Source organism: Mesoplodon densirostris, chromosome 1 (assembly GCF_025265405.1).
Source record: "Mesoplodon densirostris isolate mMesDen1 chromosome 1, mMesDen1 primary haplotype, whole genome shotgun sequence".
Classification (NCBI taxonomy): Eukaryota; Metazoa; Chordata; class Mammalia; order Artiodactyla; family Ziphiidae; genus Mesoplodon; species Mesoplodon densirostris.
The window spans coordinates 72,857,593-72,878,818 of record NC_082661.1 but is presented as its reverse complement, the minus strand read 5'-3'; the positions used below and the strand labels follow the sequence as shown (position 1 = coordinate 72,878,818).

The 21,226-nt window shown below is 35.7% G+C and overlaps 1 protein-coding gene across 5 annotated transcripts in view; it reads left to right on the top strand.

Annotated features, from left to right (window-relative positions):
• PPA2 (inorganic pyrophosphatase 2) overlaps positions 1-19,415 on the top strand; it is a 92,745-nt gene extending 73,330 nt beyond the window's left edge. For all 5 annotated transcript variants that reach the window (XM_060088313.1, XM_060088308.1, XM_060088302.1 and 2 more), the window contains 3 exons: positions 8,251-8,320; positions 18,100-18,136; positions 19,204-19,415. In XM_060088313.1, the coding sequence (XP_059944296.1) occupies positions 8,251-8,320; positions 18,100-18,136; positions 19,204-19,232 (136 nt within the window). In that variant the 3' untranslated portion in view covers positions 19,233-19,415. The remainder of the gene's footprint in view (positions 1-8,250; positions 8,321-18,099; positions 18,137-19,203) is intronic.
• The last annotated feature ends 1,811 nt before the right edge of the window (positions 19,416-21,226 follow it).

Sequence of the window (21,226 nt, the reverse complement as noted above, 5' to 3'; positions counted from 1 at the left end):
GGCACTATGAAATTAGGAATTGACATGACCCCTTTTCCCAAGGAATTTATAGTTTAGTGGGGTATACTGTCAAGTAAAGAGGCATTTCATTATAATGCACCGTGAATATATGCAAAGGTGGATATTCAGCGACTTTTCAACATGCAGACGTATGATTAATTTATGTAATAAGTACCACATCATTTCTTGGTAAGAACAGTTAAAAGCCTTCTTATCCAACGTGATCTGGGTCACCAGCTAATTGATTAAGGGGAACCAAACAATAGTAACATATATAACTCAAGCGTTTTATTTTACTTTAAAACATTTAAGTGTACATTCATTTATCAATCTGTGGATATAGGGCTAAGATCTTTTCTGTATAGATTACATATAGATTATATATAGCCTAACTTAATATATAATAGAAAGTAAAGATCAAATCCTGTAATCTTTAAACTCCTTACACTTAAAAACCCTTATTAATTTTTAGGGTTCTTTTTTTCTATCCTTTTACAGTTGTCTTACCACACCTAATTTGATACGAAGTTTTTATAGTGATTCAACTTTATGGAGGCTTTTTAGAGCCTCGATGGTGTGTACAGCCTCAGTGGTTTTAGAGCCTACTTGGTGTTCATAGAAACAGTTCTCTTTCCATACTCCCTTCATTGATGGGCGTAATTACAGCTTTAATTATGAAATTGTAATACCAAAGACCACTGACATAAAAAAAGTTTGGAGGGCTTCCCTGGTAGCGCAGTGGTTGAGGGTCCGCCTGCCGTTGCAGGGGACATGGGTTCGTGCCCCGGTCCGGGAGGATCCCACATGCCGCGGAGCGGCTGGGCCCGTGGGCCATGGCCGCTGGGCCTGCGCGTCCGGAGCCTGTGCTCCGCAACGGGAGAGACCACAACAGTGAGAGGCCCGCATACCGCAAAAAAAAAAAAAAAGTTTGGAAACAAAAACAACTGACTCTTGGTAAGCCTAACTAGGAAGCAAAAGTACACAGTCTTTCTGGAGAGCAGAGTCCTACCCATCTTCATGTCCTCTTTGAATCAGGAAAAAGTGGGAAGCCATTTACTCTTCAGCAAATACTCATTGAGGGTCTACTGCCAAGTACTGTGCTGATAGTAGGGTTGCTGCTGTGAATACAATAGAGTCCCTGTCCTTCTGGGGCATAAAGTCTGGGAATCAAGAGAGACATAAAAAAAATCATTCGAATGGAGTAATATGTAGTAAAGAATTAAGCAGTCTCAAGGAATATTTTATCCAAGTCATCAGAGGCTCATCTTGCAAATGCTTGGGCATTATAGCTTCCGATTCTGTTTCTCCTGAGTCTAGAGTAAAACTGTGGACTCCATCTTCTCCTCCCATTTTTCTTACCTCTTATGTATTGATAGAATACTCTTTTTTTTTCAGCATAGTCATAAAATTTAGGTAATTGTTTCTAACATAAATAGTACAACTTACTAACAAGAAAACTGGGTGTAATGAAATGTCATCTAGCCCTCACTATCCTAGTAACTAATAGACTGAATTCTCCTTTATGGTCAAATATTCTAAGTCAGATATTAATGTGATGGGCTCCTCTAAGAAGAGGGACCTCTGATTGTCCAAAGAGGTATTTGCTTGCTGTTTGCTTTCCTCTCTTTCCTAATGGTACTTTCAGAAAAGCTTTTGCAGTCTTTAACGGGACTTGTATGGTTCCCAGGTTTCCTGATCTGCACAGCTAGAGAGCATCTCTGGTTAGATTTTCTATAGCTTGATGGCATTCCTTCTATGCTGATTCTAATTATCTTTACTGTGAAGGTAACTTTATTTCTATGCTCTGTGGAGTCATTTTGCTGTAGCCTCCTAGGTAATGATAAGGATTACATTAGCAGTAAGAATTGACATTTACTGAACTCTAGTAGTTTTCAGGTTCTAAGAGTTTTATATGTATTATCTAATTAATATTCACCAGAACCCTATAAGATGTGTATCATTATTATATCCATTTTACATATGAGGAAATTGAGGCCATGTAGAGATTGTGACCTATTGAAGGTCTCACTGTGTGATGGATTTAAGCCAGACTTCAAACCTACTCTCTCAACAGCTTTATTCTTCCTCTATGTTTTCAAAGAATACAATAAAATTATTTTTTTTAGCTTGAAAATTTTTAGGATATAAGTTTCTGGTTATAAATTTTACACATCTAGATAATTTCAAGTCAAAATATTCAGGATTTTAACTCATTTTTGTCCATATTTTCTTTATTTTTTGCCACTACTTGATTTGTAAAATATATTTATATTAATAAAATTTTTCTTTCCTTTGTCTTTACCTAATGAATTGCTTCTCTCTCTCAGTTCCTTACAGTGTACTCTGTTATTGATTATCAAACCATCCCCCCTTCCTTTTTAACCTGTCATCCCCACGCAAATCAGTTTAGGTCTGAACTGAAGACATTATCACAGCAGTTCTCTCAAACAACGTATAGTACAGCACAATTACCCAGGGAAACCGTTAGAAAATTCAGATGCATTGTCCTTTTCTTTAAACCTGGCGAATTAGGATCTCTGAGGAGTAGAGTCTAAGCATCTGTATGTTTTAAAAGCTCCCTGGCTTCTGATGAGCTTCTCTGCTTAGAACCATTAAATCCAAACTTCTCTTAGAAGAACAAACAAGGCCTTCCAGGATTTGGCACTTGCTACCTGTCCAGCCTCATTTTCCGTCACTTCTTGCCTCTTTTTTCATGTTCCAACAACTTAGAACCACTTGTCACTCCTCACAAACACCATGTTCTTATTGACCTCTGGGCCATACTCATTTTGTTTCCCTTTGCCATGATTTACTTCTCACTTCTTGAAATGGCTGACTTACTTATCTTTTAAGACTTGGTTTTGACTTTGCTTTCTCTAGGAAACTTTCCCTCATCCTAGCCTTGTGCTTGCTAAGGTGCCATTACACTCTATTCCTTGCCCCCCTGTGTAGTCCTATCACTGCATTTATTAATTAACTGCTTGTTTTATGAGTTTGTCTTCTCCTTTAGAGTATAAGTTCCTCAAAAGTAGATGAATAGGGCTTCCCTGGTGGCGCAGTGGTTGAGAAGTCCACCTGCCAATGCAGGGGACACAGGTTCGTGCCCTAGTCCGGAAAGATCCCACATGCCGCGGAGCGGCTAGGCCCGTGAGCCATGGCCGCTGAGCCTGTGCGTCCGGAGCCTGTGCTCCGCAACGGGAGAGGCCGCAACAGTGAGAGGCCCGTGTACTGCAAAAAAAAAGTAGATGAATAAAGATGTTGTATTCATCTTTATATTCCTTATCCCTGACATGTAGTAGTCACTCAATAAATACTTGTTGGAGTAATTGCTGAATAATATTTTAAAGCCAACAAATAAATGGTTTCTTAAAAATAAATTTATTTATTTACTTATTTATTTTTTGACTGCCTTGGGTCTTTGTTGCTGCGCGCGGGCTTTCTCTAGTTGTGATGAGCGGGGGCTACTCTTTGTTGCAGTGTGTGGGCTTCTCATTGCAGTGGCTTCTCTTGTTGCGGCGCACGGGCTCTAGGCGCACGGTTTCCAGTAGTTGTGGCACACGGGCTCAGTAGTTGTGGTGCACAGGCTTAGTTGCTCCACGGTACGTGGGATCTGCCTGGACCAGGGCTCGAGCCCTTGTCCCCTTCACTGGCAGGCGATTCTTAACCCCTACTGTGCCACCAGGCAAGTACCTAGATGTTGTTTTTTAAATCCAGTAGTGACTCTACTGTTTCCAGGAGCCCTGCATTTATTAAATTATTTAATTGATAATCCTCTTTATCACAATAAATTTTGTCATTGTTATTTTTATTCCTTTTCCCCGCTGCTTAATGTTTACTCTGGAAGCTACGTATTTTTTTTTAGCAGAGATAATTTTGTTATTTCTGTTTTACCAAAAACAAATTTAAATTCTTTGTAGGAGAAATACAGTTTTTTGCCATTTGGGTTTACTCTTCAACTCCTCTCACTCTTTCTTCATCATGGTTTATGTATCTACCTTATTTTTAAGAAATCAGAACTGCACTGTTCATTTCACCCATTAATTTTATTTCACTAATCATTATTCCGATCCATTCGTCTTACAAATTTTTCAAGTTTTGACTGATTCTCAACTTTCCTTCTAATTATAAAGCTGCTTTAATTTCTTTACTCATAAATTGTTTTGCCTTGCAACTACTCTCCTGTTTAACATATTCTTTACAGTACTGTCAGAATTATCTTTGAAAAATACAGATGTGACTGTCATTTTTAAGCTTAAAATCTTCTTGTGGCTCCCTTCAATTAATAGGATCTAATCCAGCTCTTCTATATATTAAACAGTGTGTCTAAACTGACTTTTCCAGCCTCCTGTTCATCTCCTCCTATTTCATTGTCTTTCCTCCATGAATGCTTGCTCATTCTTCAGGAAGCAGTTTAGATGTCACCTCTGCAAAGTATTTTCATTTCTTTTGGGCAAAATTAACTATACCCTCACCTGTGCTCTCATATCACTGCTAGGTAGAACTTGGAGTGTTTTATTACTTTTTTTTATGCTCTAAATTGAGTTGGTACTTTAGCCCTAGTGACAGGACTTGGCATATAGTAGGTAGTTTAAACATGCTTACTAAATGAAAAAAATTATATAAATATGTATGAAGTTTTTCAAAATATGTATATATTTCAAATATATATGTATTTTTTCATATATATATTCTTCCAAATTGTTTATGTCTTGAAGTTGTTTCTTTTACCTTTCTAGAGGAAGGTGTGTCTGATCCATATACGGATAGCTCCAGTTCTTTTAGCTTTGTATAGATTTACTTCAGTGTCAGTTTTCTTTGACAATCTCTGGAGGTTATGGACCCAAATCATCATTCTTATCTCTTTAAATTTTCTCTCTCCTTTTTTCCTGAGGACTTTGCTTTAGAATGAAAAACCTTGAGCAGTCTGAATCCTGGGCACTGTCTTTGAGGATTCTAATGAGTGTGGGCCTTTGTCTGATTTGAAATTGTCTTGAAGAAAATAATCTTCTCTTTACTAAAATTTCATATTGCTGGCCCTGTAAATTTCATCTTTTAGGTATCTGTTTATTATTTACAGGTAATTTTCTATTTCTGTTTCTTTTTATTTAATCACTTATTTTGCTCTTTATATAGCTATTAATATATCTTTATTATTTGTGAATGAAATTTGGTTGTGCATAGAAATTTTGGTATTGTTGATCTTTTGTTCTAATGTCATATCTGCTTATTTTGATCAGCAAGATTGTGTGTAGGGTACACAATGTTTATAAATTTAGAACAAAATATTTAGTATCTTATTATAAAAAGGAAAGCAGCACATTCTTCCCAATCAGTATTTTTAATCTCATTTATAGTAGGCACCATCATCTTTCATTTAAGTGGTTATACTGCTTCTCCTCTTGTATGCCATAGTCATAGTTTGAAAGCTAGAAAGAACCCTAAATATTACAATGTTCATGAGGGCTCCATGGTCCAACATTGTATCCCCAGCATCTAGAAATGCCCCTAACACATGGCATAAGAATAATTTTTTGAATCAATAAATAATATGAGTCAGTGTTAACTATTTTTGTATAAGGGACAATTCAGATAAAATTAAAATGTTTCTTGATAACATGCCTTTTATTACACCTTCAAGCATTCAAAGTAAAAATCACTTCCTTAAATCCTGAGGAAAGTATATTGCAACCCAGATTTCATTCTTTATTAACTTAAAGGATATTAGTGAGGAGGATGGCACTGTTTGTAAAAATAAAATGCTATAAAAAAAGGCAGGGGGGAGCTATTGGAGAAATAGTAACAAGGGGCTTTGTAATCTCTCCTCTTTTATATCTTATATATCATTCAAGAATCTCCTAAGTCCATTTGTATATATCTTCCATTTAATTCTTGAAACAGCCATACTAATAATTTGTCCAAGGTGAAAAATGACAGAGCTTGTTGGCTTCCTAGATTCTAGCTGGTTACTTGTCAAGATATTTTATTAGGGATATTTTAAAAGTTACTCAGTTTTTTTAAATTTACAGAATATTTTAAAAGTTACTCAGTTTTTAAAATTTACAGTGCTGGCTTTAATATTTTCTTTCTTTTCTAATATTTCTGTTGATGGTTTTGCTTTGTTGTGGGAATAGAGGATTACTTTAGAGATAGGTTATCAGATTTAACAGGTAAAAATAGAGGATACCCCCTTAAATCTAAATTTCAGATTTTAATGTAAATGTCTCATGGGACATACTTATACTAAAAAGATAGTTTGCTTGAGACATACTTATACTAAAAAATAATTTGCTGTTTATCTGAAGTTCAAATTTAACTGGGTGTTCTCTGTTTTATCTGACAACCCTATTTACAGGACTCCCTGTTCTCTCATCACCATTTTCCCAGAATTCCCAAGGAACGTTTTACTTTGGTGTAGTTTTAATGTTAAAAACATTGTGTGTAGCAGGGGCCCCCAACCCCCAGGCCACGGACCAGTGCCTGTCCGTGGCCAGTTAGGAACTGGGCTGCACAGCAGGAGGTGAGCAGCGGGCGAGTGAGCGAAGCTTCATCTGTATTTACAGCCGCTCCCCATCGCTCGCATTACCGCCTGAGCTCCGCCTCCTGTCAGCATTATGGTGAGTTGTATAATTATTTCATTATATATTACAAAGTAATAATAATAGAAATAAAGTACACAATAAATGTAATGTGCTTGAATCATCCCCACACCCCCACCCCAGTCCATGGAAAGATCGTCTTCCACAAAACCAGTCCCTGGTGCCAAAAAAGGTTGGGGACCGCTGGTGTATAGCATATTTAGTATTATACACCATGTTTTCTTCAGAAGAGCAGCACTTAAGACTTTTCAGTGTCTGTTTTTTTGCCTTGTTCCTTTTAAATTTAGTTTTGACTTTCTTTAGAGAAACATCTAACTTATAAAGCCTTACCTTTTTCAGTTTTTAGCTTACTTAAACATGGGCTGTGAAAAAGAGAGTATAACATAGTTTAGTCTTAAAGATGATAATGCCACCTTTCATCAAACATCATCACTTATGCCAAGAATGAAAACAAATTCCACATTTTGAGTCTGCATAGAAAGCAAAATGACCACTTTCATAATTGCTATGTACCCAGTGTCTGATTACGGGCAGATGTAGCTGAAAAGATAAATAAATAACTAGACAGATCTTTTATCATATATATCCCAGCATATTTCACAAAGCCATTGCCAAAATAAATTTGATAATGTACATCCCTTAGATCCACTTGGAGAGCACACATGCGTGTGCGTGGGTGTGTGTGTGCATGTGTGTGTTTCATCTATTAATTATCTCCTTTAGGGATCTGCTAATCACTTATTTCTTCAATTCTGAAAAATTAATTTGGCTTTAATGCCCTTCTGTACTACCTTTTTCTGTATCCATTTTAATCTGATTTCTTTGATGAAATTTTTAAAACTCAGACTTATTACATTTGAGGGGAATGATGCATTTTCTTTCATCTAGGAGGTAAGAAATACGTGGTGGGCAGCACGTTTGTGGAGATAGCATGTGTGGGAAGACTTTGGACTTTATAGAGCCTTTACTGGTCATGGGAGGAGCTGCTGTCTGTGCCTTGCTAACCTTCCTTACTTGTACAGAAACTGAGTTTTCATGTTCCTGTGGATTCCTCTCACCACTGTTAGCTTAGTCTTCCATACCTGTCTGAGAAAGAGATTCTACAACATCTTTCAGCAGCCAATTACAGTGTTTATCACCTCACTTAGAGGAAAATTCTTCCTCATGGTCGTCGTTCTGTGGGTCAAATTTGTTTTTTCTTTTCTTCAGTAAAGGTGAAGGGTAGTGGAACAGCCTTTTATATATACCAGGAGATTATTTAAATTTGTATACTATCATTTGATTTTTTTTTTAATTCTGGAGAGTGCAATGCTATGGAGCACTTTATGTTTATAACTTTGCCTGAAAGAATGTAGAAGACCCGAGTTGTCCTAATTTATATTCATCCAGGTCCTTTTTCAGGGTATCTTAATCACATTTCTGCAGTGCTCTAGCATTCTGCATTAGAAGGTCTCTTGTCTCCTTTTGAGTGAGTGAGTGAGAGACAGAGAGAGAGAGTGTGTGTATGTGTTATTATCCACTGAGATCCAGAGACTCAGTAACTGTTGGCTGGGATCATACACTCAAATGTAAAGTATTTGAGAGCTGGTTTTCTTTTTGGTAATTGCTCCTTTTTTTATCCTGTTTAATAATACTATTCTCTTTTCCTCTCCAGCACAAATGTGCAGGTATGTGATAGCCCTTTCCATTGCTCTCAAGAGGAAGCAAGATCATTAGTTGAATCGGTAAGGAACAAATATTCAAGGCATCCTTTATTCTTATAAACGTCATGGAGAAGTCTAGCAAAAATTCTGAAAAATCTAGCGATGAAATGTATCAAGCCTTTTGGGGAGCATAAAGTTTAAAAATAACATTAAAATTATTTTTTCATGCAGGGAACTTAGATTAAAAACCTTAAAACCTTTTAGTTGTATTTCTATTTTCTAAAGTACATTAACCATTTAACTGATTTCATAGGATACTATTTTTCACCAATTTATTGTTGTTTGAATGCATTTGCTCTCCTCTATACTGACCTGTTCCCATGAGTTATCCACAATCCAGTGTCTAAATTGTGACTGGCTGCTGGCACAGGTGCATTTTGGCTCAAAAAAATGAAATAAATACATCTCTTTTCCTTTTTTTTTTTCCCCATTTAGTTTGGTTACCTCACAAGCTTTCCTTCTCTTAACTAAGAAGATATCCTCGGATTTTTACATGTCTTAGTGATAATGCTGCTTGGAGGCAACTGAATTTATTAGCAAAGTAATGCTTGATTTGGAAACCACTAAATAGGAAAATTCAGATAATTAAGTAATGTTGCTGTGTAAAGTGTGTTCAGGAGTGATCTTAGGCTAGAAATCCCATTTATAAATTAAGGGTTTGGGGGTTTTTTTTCTCTTAATTATCAGCTAGAAACTAGTGAATTTAGATCTTTACTTAAGGAACAACAAAAATGTTTGCTCACAATGGCTGCTTTGAATTTTTTTTCCATTAATTAGTCAGTTATTTAATTATTGCCTGCTACGTGTGGTTAGAATCTAGGTGCTGGGGATGCAGTATTAAAAGACACAAAAACCTCTTTCCTCGTATAGCTAACATTCTAGTTGGGGTGATGGATAATAAATAAATACACAAGTGAAATATATAGTGTTTGTGAATGTGATAAATGCTATGATGAAAAATGAATGAGGGAAGAGGAGATAAAGTACCAGGAGTGGGATGAGAGTTGTAGTGATTGAAAAGTAGTAGGGAACAGCCCCACTGAGGGGAGAACGGACCTGAGTCAAGTTTTGTAGAAGGTAAGGGACTGAGCCAAGTGACTATCTAAAGGAAGAGCATTCCATGCTGCAGCCCAAAGGCCACGAGGCAAGTGGGTACCTGACATGTTCAAGAAATAACCGAGGAGCCACAGTGGCTGGTGGAGTAGAAAGAGTCTAAGGGAGAAAGGAGGAGATGAGATCAGAAATGCATGGATCTGGGGGTGAAAATGGAGGCAAATTATTATGAAAGACACTGTAAAATACCCTTAGAGACTATTTTAAGAATCTCATTTCTTATTCTGAATAAGAAGGAACCATTGAGAGATTTAAGCAAAGGAGTGATATGATCTGACTTAGATTTTAACAAGATCACTCTGGCTGCGTTGGTGAGAATGGGCTAGGGAAGCAAAGGAAGATGCAGGGGAGCCATGACAGTAATGCAGGCTACAATATCGTTGTATTTTTTTCAAGTTTTCAATTTTATATCTGTGTCATTACATTCTGAACTTAGTTCTCTTCAATATTTATTATTAATTCTTTAAGAAAAAAATTAAGGAAAACAAATTAAAAACTTTATTCACGTAGTCTCCCACTAATCTCAGATTAAGACTATTTCATTTATTTTAGTTTGGGTTTTATAAATGGTAGATGTAATAGATACTTGTCTTAAAATTAGCTGTAAGAATAAAGTTTCAATCTTACATCTTTTTAAAAAAGTTGTTTCCTACCATATTAGTAGGAAAAATCCTCGGAAAAAAATAATAATTGGAGAACATGGATATGATCTGGATAGTTTGATTTGGGGAACAAGATTAGAATTCAGAAACATTAACATCCAGCTTTAATTACATGGTTTGGTGGCTTTGTTGTGTTTCATAATAATGAAGAAGGTGCTATACTGATTTTTCACTGAGAAAACTATGGTAGAAACTCAAAATGCAGAGAAAGCAGCCCCTCGTCATCAGCTCTATTGGAACTTACTGTACATGGGATTTCACCATTAAAAATTTGTAAGTCAAAGAATTGCTCTATTAGCAGCCTCATTAGTGATTCAGGAGCTCAGATTAGGTAACAATTTCTCCTGAAAATTTTATCAACTTGTAATAATGACATTCTTTGTAGTCAGAGCATTTTGACTTGGCATTTTATCTCTTCAGAACCACATTGAGATGTTTGACTCAGCATTACTTAGGTATATATTCCCAGATCTCTCTATTTTGCTATATATTGAATGTTGCACTGACTTCAAAGTACTGTCAGCTTTTGTTTGTCCTTTGCTTGCTCAGAATAACTTAAGACATTAAAGTCATCCATCAAACTTGATCATATTCAGACCACATCAATCCTGGGCCTGTATGGAAACAAATTGTAACCCCAAGGTTTATTAGTGGACTTAGAATAAGTGAACTCATTCTAACAAGTTAATCAACTTAGGTAATATTATCTTAAGACAGATGTGTAGATGTTAAATGAGTCTGGAGACTTGCCTGGTGGTCCAGTGGTTAAGACTTTGCCTTCCAGTGCAGTGGTTGTGGGTTCGATCCCTGATCGGGGAGCTAAGATCCCACATGCCTTGTAGCCAAAAAAAAAAAAAAGGAAATAAAAAAGAAGCAATATTGTAACAAATTCAATAAAGACTTTAAAAATCGTCCACATCAAAAAAAAATCTTTAAAAATAAATAAATAAATAAATAAGCCCGAAGTTACGCTTAAAACAAGGCCAGATAGTAATATAAGTTTTCACTTTCTAGATGTATATTCACAGAATATTCAGAATGATCGTTAATTAGGTGAGATTTTAGGATCAAGTAATTGGCTTTGGTGAACATACACTTTTAAAGTATACAAAGAAAAGAAATGGACTAATCTCTTGAGGGATTAGGAGAACTGTTGCAGGAAGCATATACTGGTGAACATATATTGATCAAAATACAATTAAATATAGTAGCATTGAGGCCTCCCCCCAAAATCATTAAGTAGTCACCCAACAATATGTACAGATCAATTAAATTAGGAAAAATAGTGTCACCATAACCAAGAAAAATAAAAGCCAACACCCTGATGACTATTGTTTGGATGCATTTTAGAAACAAAAGAGAAAATATCTACAGAAGTAATTTGTCAGACTTAGGTTAGAGATCTTAAGAAGGATAGATGATCTGAGGAGGATAAGGAGAACTGAAATGGTCAGAAAGGTTATTGGATTTTGTTTATAAATAGAGATGTTTGAATTATATACAATCATGAAAGGCATGGCTGTGTCAAAAACAAGGTTTGCTACTTAGATCTGAACACACTAGGGATCCACAGAGGCAGTTGGTTACTCTGGGTGTCCGGGCTACAGTGTGTGGCCACCAGCAACAGGAGTAACTCTCAGTGGTAGTTCAACCACAGGACCACCCAATTTTTGAAGACTATATGACCAGAAGTTGGAGCTTTATTTCAGGGAACAAGGTTCAGAGCCTTTATAGGGAACAAGGAATGTATGTTTGTGTATGTGTGTGCACACATGAGTGTGCGTGTGTGCATACACATGTAGTTTTCCTTTCAGAACTAATATCAGTTGATATTTAATGACAATTGATTCTGGGATTTAAGATGCTAGTTTTAGGATCCTTTACTGTATATAAAGTATTATTTGGAAAATATATTGAGAAGATGGGAACAAAATTTACAAGCTTTATCTAATATATATAATTAGAGAATACATTGTTTTTTCTAGTATATGTGGACACTTCCAAAAATTGAGTATATGTTAGACCACAAAGAGTTGGAAAATAATACCAAAGAGTTGAGGTAATGCAGACCACTTTCTCTGTCAACAGTATAACAAAGTTGCTAATCAGTTATAAAAATATTAAAAGAAAAAAAACCCAAATCTGTGTTGTTTGGGAACTAAAAATACTTCTCAAGTCATGCCTCAAAACAATGAATTATGAAAAATTATAAAATATTTAAAATTGAATGACAACTAAATCACTCCATGTCAAAACTTGCATGATGCAGCAAAAAAGTTTTTGAGAGAAATTAACTGTACAGCAGAAATGAAGAAAGAAAATTGAGAGGCTGAACATTTAACTCAACAAGCACTCTGTTTTTTTCTATCTTTTTACATTATAAGAGAGAAAATTATAAAGAGTAGAGCAAATATTTAATGAAATGGAAAACAAGGAGATAATGAAAAGGATCAATGAAAATAAAAGCTGGGTTTTCTTCTTTTAAGGCTAATAATATAGACAAACTTATTACAGGAAAGACAGTGAAATAGAGAAGCATAAATAAAAATATCAAAAATTAAAATTAAGACATTATTACAGACACAGGAGATATATAAGTAATCAGAAAGGAATACTCGGGACTTCCCTGGTAGTCCAGTGGTTAAGACTCCATGCTTCCACTACAGGGGGGACAGAGGGCATGGGTTCAATCCCTTTTCAGGAACTACGATCCCATGTGCCACACAGTGTGGCCAAAAAAAAAAGAAAAAAAGGAATATTCTAAATTGCTTTTGGCAATACCTTTCTAAACATAGATGAGTTGACAATTTTTAAAAAAATATAAATTACAATGTCAAATCAAGAATAAACAGAAAACCCAAATAGACTTATCAACAGTTTAAAGGAATACTTAATTATGAAAATGACATTTTTCCCATATTAATTAATGAAGTCAATCTGTTTTTAATCAGAATTTCAATAGGGTTTTCACTGAACTTGGTAAGATAATCCTAAAATGTATATGGAATATTAAAGGGCCAGGAATAACCTAGAAAAGACTGACAAATTTAAAGTTTTTTTTCAAGCTGTAAACAATTAAAGATACCACAAAATAAGTCAAAAGATAAGCCATTGATTGGGAGAAGATACTTGCATATAAGTGACAAAAGGATTAACAACTTATTCAAATCAACAAGAAAAAAATAACCAGTAGGAAAAAAAATGGGCAAAAGTATGAATGGGCAACTCACAAGAGAGAATATTTAAATTGCCAGTAAACATGTGAAAATCTGCTGTATTTCCCCAGTGATCAATGAAATCAAATTAAGACATAGTGCAATTTCATAGTTATCAGATAGGCAAACGTTTACAAGTGTTTTTAAGCAAGTGGAGAAGGGAGACCACTCATACTTGTTGATATGCTTTATAGGAGTATAAATTAGTACAGCTACCTTGAAGAGCAATTAAGTGATTTTTAGTATAGTTGAAGATGCTTATAACCCACTACTCTGAAGTTACCTTTCTAGATGTACATTCTATTGAGACACTAATACATACGTTTTTATGATCAGACATGGGAAAGTTGGAAACTGGACAAACATCTATCAATAGAAAACTGGGTAAATAAACTGTAGTATATTTGTACAGTGGAATACTATACCACAGGTAAAATATGTGAATTAGAACTATATGACTCTACATGGATAAAACCTTAAAGTGCAGTATTGGGTGAAAAAAACATTTGCAGCAGGATATAGTATGCATTGTTGAAGTAAATTTTAAAACATCCAAAGCAGCACCATATATTTTTAATGAATACAAACAGATACATTGCTCACATTTTAGAAACATAAATAAGAACAATAAACACCAGTTTCAGCGTAGTGGTTAGGAGAATTACTTCTGAGAGGGAGTAAAAATAAATAAGGTCTTTATTTTTGATGAGTCGGGAGAAAAAGAGACTTCAGTTGTAACTTTTCTGAAATAACAATGTTAACTCTAAAAAAATCTAGAGAGTAGATATTGGTTATAAAGGTCTCTTCATTTTCTGTGTGTTTGAAGTATTGATATTTCATAATTAAGAGAATTTGTATGCCCAGAAAAACAACACAGAAAATTAATGAAACCAAAAATCGACTCTTTGAGACCAGCACACTATATTGTGCACCAGGAACTAACCTAGTGTGGTAGGTCATTTATACTGCAACAAACAAACAAACTCCGAAAAAGAGATCAGATTTGCTGTTACCAGAGCGGTGGGTGGGGGGAGGAAGAATTGAATGAAGGCAGTCAAAAGGTGCAAACTCCCAGTCATAAGATAAGTAACTACTAGAGATACACGGTAGAGTAGGATAAATAGCATTCATGCCACTGTATGTTACACGTGAGAGTTGTTAAGAGAGTAAAGCCTGAGTGCTCATCACAAGGAAAAATGTGTTTTCTGTTTCTTTAATTTTGTATCTATATGAGATGATGGCTGTTCACTAAACATATTGTGGTCATCATTTCATGATGTAAGTTAAATCATTATGCTGTACACCTTAAACTTATACAGTGCTGTATGTCAATTATATCTCAGTAAAACTGGAAGAAGAAAAAAAATGAATATAGAATAACTGCCTTATAAACCATGGAAACATAATGTAGGGAGAGAATACCCAAGGTAATTTAATTCAACTAAAACCCTACTCACCTGAATGAAAAATCAGAAACTTTTTTCTCTTTAATTTTGAATCCTTATAATAAAGTAAAAGAACATCAATCCTCATATCATGTAGTAAAGCAAGCTTTTATGTTGGTTGAGTGTGTCATGTTTGTTAATTAATTTGAACAAATGTAACCTGCAGGTGAAAATGCTTATAGGGACCTGGTGGGGTTATCTGAAGGAGTACAAAACAGTTGTTTAATAGTTCATGTTCATTTAAAATACAGTTTACACATGAGTAGGGACAGAAAGAGAGTAAGCCTTCTTTGGTTGATAAAAGAGGAATACTTTGGTAATAAGAACACTAAATTTGTTTGAAAGAAATTAAAGATATGAATATTCATGAGAAGTATTTTTGGAGTGGGAGAGGAGAGGGGAGAGCATTTTTAGAATGAGAGTATAAAGTAATACAATTTCCTGGAGAATTTATCTTGGATGAGTAGAGGGTGCCCACATTCATCCCCTACTGAGAAATTAGAAGTAAGTAACTGAAAATCCTTCTGTTTCGTACAAGGAAAATGTAATGATGGTGACTTCTGAGAGAGAGGGTTGGGATTAGGTCACTTTAAAATGCTGCTCTGTGTGTTTCTTTGTTCTTCCATTTTCTGTAAGCAAGTGTAATGTTTAAGAATCAGGAAGTCATTGACAGTAGGTGAAGAGTTAAATAGCTGATGTGTATCATGAACCCATTGTTGTTTTCAAATTTAAATGTTGGTCTCTTTTGACATATGTTAATATGGAGATGTGTAAAAAAAAAAAAAAAAAAAAAAAACAAAGAAAACTTCCAGACTTTCGTAGTTATTTTATCTCTGTTAGATTTACCTGTGATGTTTGTTTTCTTTTATATGAGGCTTTGTACAGTCTGAATATATTCTACCAACCAAGAAATATATTTTAGGAATAAAGAAATAAAACATTCTGGGAATTATTTTTAAAATAAAATGCAATGATAAATGTTTTAGCTAGAATAGTTTGTCCATTTCTTTTCTGTAATGCTTTTTAGGTTAATGAGAAGCTGATCGATTATTCTATTTCATATATCATACATTTTCTTCCCCTGAAATATTTGACAGCTCCAGCAAGAAGCAGCTGCTAATTTTAAGCAGGAAATCTAAAGAGCTACCTTTCCAACAAACTCTGTAATAGGCGTCCTGCACAATTTAAAGAGCATAAGCATTTCAAAGAATAAGCAAGTTATTCTGTTTTATAGTCTATTTAGAAAAACAGAGCCATCAAATCCCAAAGGCCTAATCTCAATTTTTATGTTGTAGTGTTACTTTCACACCCAGAATTATTTAAGTTCTGCCATCCTCAAAACCAACCATGGTTAAGCATTTTCTCTGCTAGGAAGCTGAATAGAATTTTCTTTCGGTTTTTTTTTTGAAGTACTTGGAAAAATCTCAAGGATGTTTTACATAAAATTTATACAGAGGTCTTCTTTATTTACATTGTTATATCATCATTTTGTATGATAGAAAATAAAACAAAGCATATTTGATTAACCTTTTTCTCAAAAAGTAGAAGGAAAAATAACTTTAACCCATTTATGATTCAGGGGAATGTATTAGCCAGCGTTTTTCAGAGAAACAGTCAATAGGAGATACATATGAAGAGATTGTTAAGGCTTGGTGATTCCAAAATCTGCAGAAGGGGATGGCCTGCTGGAGACCCAGGAAAACCAGGGATTCAGATGAAGTCCAAAGGCAGTCTGCTGGAGAATTCCCTCATGCTTGGGGAGGCTGGTCTTTTTGTTCTGTTCAGGCCTTCAGCTGATTGAATGGGGCCCACTCACATTATGGAGGGCAGTCTTACTTTATCCAGAGTTCATCAATTTAAAAGTTAATCTCAAGCAAAACCAACCTCCAAGTTGGCACATTAACTATCATAGAGAATCTTTTAATATTGCTGAAATTTATATTTTCCTCCTAAGTTGTTCTTCAGGACTGTCCTTAGACCTAAGGAGGGCCCTGCTTTGGGTCCTTCTTTTTAGAGGGTCCTGCTTTGGCCCTCATCTAATCACGTCTCTCCTCACAGGGCAAGACCGAGGGACCAAAGTTGTGCATTCACAAGGAGCCCAAGCCCCCATTCTAGACCACCTTTTAGTTACTCAAGTCCCTGGAATTCCTTACCCAGATAGCTGCAAGCCTGTTTCCAGGGCCTACATGGGCATCTCCCCAAGTGTACGCTCATGACTGTGTGGACTCTGCTCACCATTACTTCTACAGGGGCCTGTGGGTGGCTGTTAGGAGGCAGGGGATGCCTAGATATGTGAGCTACCCTTGTGCAGGTGAGGCCCTCAACACAGAATGGAGCCTGGGGTAGCAGAAGCAGGGTGGGACGAAGGCCATGTGCCTCTTTTCCTTACTCTGCCATGTTCAGGCAGTCTCTAAGGTGTCCAGAATGCTAAACAGGAGCTTCCAAGTCAGTGCAAAGGTATATTTATCAAGATAGTAGGATGCAACAGTTTTTATAGTCACTTTGTTAGCTTGACTTATAACCTTTAAATACTCAGGTGTATGATATATGGGTCTCCATTTGTACATTTGCCCCAGACCTCAAATATCAGAGGTAGATCTTTCCTACTAAAGCTGAGCAAATTCAGAGAATTAGAAGTTGATTATTAAATTTGAAATCTGAAAAGTGTGTTATAAAATCAGGGTGGTGGTTACACCTCAGGGAAGAAGAGGTTATGATTGGGGAAGTGCCTGGCATGTTCCATTCCTCGACTTGGGTGTTGGTTACATAGATGCTTATTCTGGTTATTCATGGGCTTTGTGCATTCTCCTCTGTGGAGAATGGATCTCTCTTTAAATTTTTTTTAAACCTTTAAAAATGCATTATTCTTAATTAGGAAAAAATCTTATATCTCAGAAAAACTTTTCAATCTTGTCTACCACAGGTTATGTCTGTTCTAGGAATCTTGGCCCAGTCATCAAAATAGAAAAATTAATTTAAACACTTTAGAAGACAGCTAAATACATTATATAATGTGTCTCTGTGTGTACCTACGTACACGTGTGTGCATGTATCTATGAATGTGTGTTTTGGATTTTTGTTCTCAAGGCCTCAGCCAAAGAAGCAACTGAAAGAAAACCCCTCTCCTCTCTTCACATTCTCAGTAGTTCCCATGGGTTAATGACAGAAAATTTTTTCAAGAATGCTTTTTTTTCTTATTTGACTCTTAAGTCTGTGGTTTGTTTATCTGGAAGAACAGGCAATAACAATAAAAGGCAAAGAGGAGTATTCACTTTGTTCTATAATTTCATGTTAAAAAAAAACATTCTGGATATAGTTTCCACATCTAAATGTTCGTTATAACAGAGACTGTTCTTATCTTTCAGGTGTCATTTTCACTGAATAAAGGAAGTAGTGAAGAAGGTATGGTATATGCTGGTTCTTGAGGAGCTAGATATGTAAATTTATTCGTTTACAGTAGTGGACACCCCCAATAATACAATAGATTAATTTAAAAATTATATAAACTAAGTAAAATACTTTTTTAGTCATTAAAGTTTTCAGATGAAATCAATTATTTCCTAATTTCAGAAAATAAGGAACATGTGTATTACTTTTAGGCTAGAAAGTAGTTTGATTGTGCAGTGACTGTTGGTGAAGCACTGAGGTTCCAGCTAGTTCTGATAAATTTTAAGCCTCCAAATGTCTGCATTTGAGAGACTTCATTTATTATCTATCATCATTTTAATGAATCACTCATTTTAACTAAAGATCTTAAAATCAAAATTTATAGTAGGATTAAAAATAGCATTTTTTAAAATTACCATTATTTGAAGCTGTTTTGAGAAACAAGTAAAAATGTTCTGTAGTAAAAATCTCAAAATACAAGCATGTGCATGTATCATTTGCCTTTTAAAATATTGCAAGGCTTTTTTGCCTTTTTGTTTTAATATGAAACTTTAGAAGAATATTCAGCTTGCAAGTTTGGAGGAAAAATGAGAACTATTTACTATGAATCGAGTTGTAAGATGTTTAGAAAGGAGCAAATGTATAGACATGATTTCGTGGGAAAGCAAACTATATTCCTTATATGGGAAACTAACAGATTGTTTCTTTGCAATATTATCCCATTTTGGGTATTTGACAGACAGTCAGATTTTACAGTACAGGGTTTTCCTAGACCTTTCATGCCGTAGCTAGGACACTAGCTTCAGTACTATTCAATAAAGACTAAAGTGACCCAGTAAGATGTAGGAAATAAAGTGGGAAAGCTCTAGACTATAAGGCCTTAGCCAAATGAGAGAACTTAGGATGAAAGTTTAAAGGTGAGAGGCTTTAAATATAGAAATGTGTCATACTAAGTTCTGATTGTTTTTATCTGCCTAAATCTTTCCGAAAGGTCTAAATTAAATTTGTCTTATCCTCCTTTCCTCCCCCACTCCCTCTCCACCCCTTCCCTAACACCCTGCTTCCCCCATTTTTAAACACAGATCAAGTATGGCACTTCCTTGGCAAGTGATGAGAACATTTGAAGTTCTACCATCAGGATTCCAGTCTCTAAAACTCCAAGACTCCATCTCCCCCAAGTGCTAGAAACAAGCAGATCTATGAGAATTTGCTAACTTCCTTTTGAAACTTCTTTTTTTTTTTCAAAGTTTTTGAGATATGCAAAGTGTAAATAAACGTTGAAATTTTTGAATTAGTCTCCTTTGGATATTTACTGATGTGAAAAGATGTTGAATTTCATAGCAAAAATTTAGAAGCATTGAGTTTCACCAGTTCCAATTTGCATGCCTGAAGGAACCCAATGATTTTATTAACTTTTATTTCTGTAAGTTAATATAAAAATGATAAATTTAGTAAGTTAATATGATTTTTATAGATATTATTGCTCTCATTTTCGTACCATATTATGTTTTTTGAGTCCATTGCTGGTGGAGACTTCATTTAGCCAACCTTTGTCCTCTTAATAGTCCTGTGTAAATGTGTTTACATTTATTAAGACTCTTTCCTACCATTTATTTTGTAGGTCCTAAACTCCATTTGATTCTCATCAAGTCCTCTTAGTTTTACTTCTCATCTCTATGGTGATCACTCCCAACTCTACAGTTCTCTCTCCTGGGGTCTATCTAGCGGACATCTCTTTAAATGCCTTGGATCCCTCTTGTCCAAAACTGAACTCATTATCTTCCCTTTTTCTTGAACAGCAGAATTAACATTCTCCTAGTTCCCCTGTCAGACCCTTGAAACCATATTGAATCTCCCTTCTCCTCTCTTTACTCATGAAGGTCATCTAAATGTTTCTTTGCCCTCTCCATTCCTTTGCACCCTTACTATGCAGGTTTTCCCCCTTATTTCTCCAGACTCTGTAACAGCCTCCTAGCTCTTCTCCATGCCTCCAGATCCATACCTCTGCCTCGTTCCCATTGCTCCAGCCCAATTTCATGCCCTCTTGCCTCCTAACCAAGTTGTTATCCTACCTCTGGCTTTCCTTCCTGCATACCATCTTCCACATTTCCAAATAGTTATGTTCCTAAAGCATGGGTAATGCCTTGTTAGATTTTTCTCAAAGTGTCTTCAGTGGCTTTTCATATTCTTGAGAACAGAAATCAGGAATGCCATCTTTCAGCCATGTCATGTTACCCCTTCTCCAAGCACATCTTGTGTTTTTCACATTCCCAGTACTGTGCTTCTGTGGCCAGTTCTGTTCATAGTTTTTTTCTCCCCTTTTCTTTCTATTATCATTATGAACACATTGCATTTACATAATATGTTTTGTGGTTTACAAAGCACTGCTATAATAGCATTTCTTGAGCGTCTATTGCATGTTGGGCAGTGTTTCAGATGTCATGCATGCATATACCCTATAAGGTGGAAATTGCCCATTTCACGTTGAGGCTCCGAGAAGTTTAATAACTTGCCAGAGGTCACAGAGATAGTAAGTTTCAGAGCCAGAATTAGGACTCATGACTACATGGCTCTAAATGCTATGGTTTTTTCACCCTGCTATGCATGCTGCTTCCCTCCTATAGCCACCTTGTGATGTGGGCAAAGCTCAGAGCATGCCTATTTTACAGATGAGGAAACAGGCACAGAGTTTGTCATTAGCCCACGTGAAATAGTAATGTTCACTTGAGATGTCTTTGGGAATGTGTGAACCTCTTTGAGGGACATCAAAGAATGTAAGGAGAGAATCTTTTTAATTTTATATATTGATAGCTTAAGCTGTGAAAATAATAAAACTTATAGAAAGATATAAAATAGAGAACAACTATTATTTCAATTCAGTTGGCCGTTGAACAACGTGGGTTTGAACTGTGTGGGTCCATTTATATGCAGGCTTTTGTCAATGATAAATACTGCAGCACTGCACAATCTGCTCTGCTACTTGGTTTAATGCGTGGATGCGAGCCACAGGTATGGAGGAACCACATATACAGAGGACGAACTGTAAGCCATACACAGATTTTCGACTTTGGGGAGGGTCTGCACTAAACAATAAGCAAATTATCA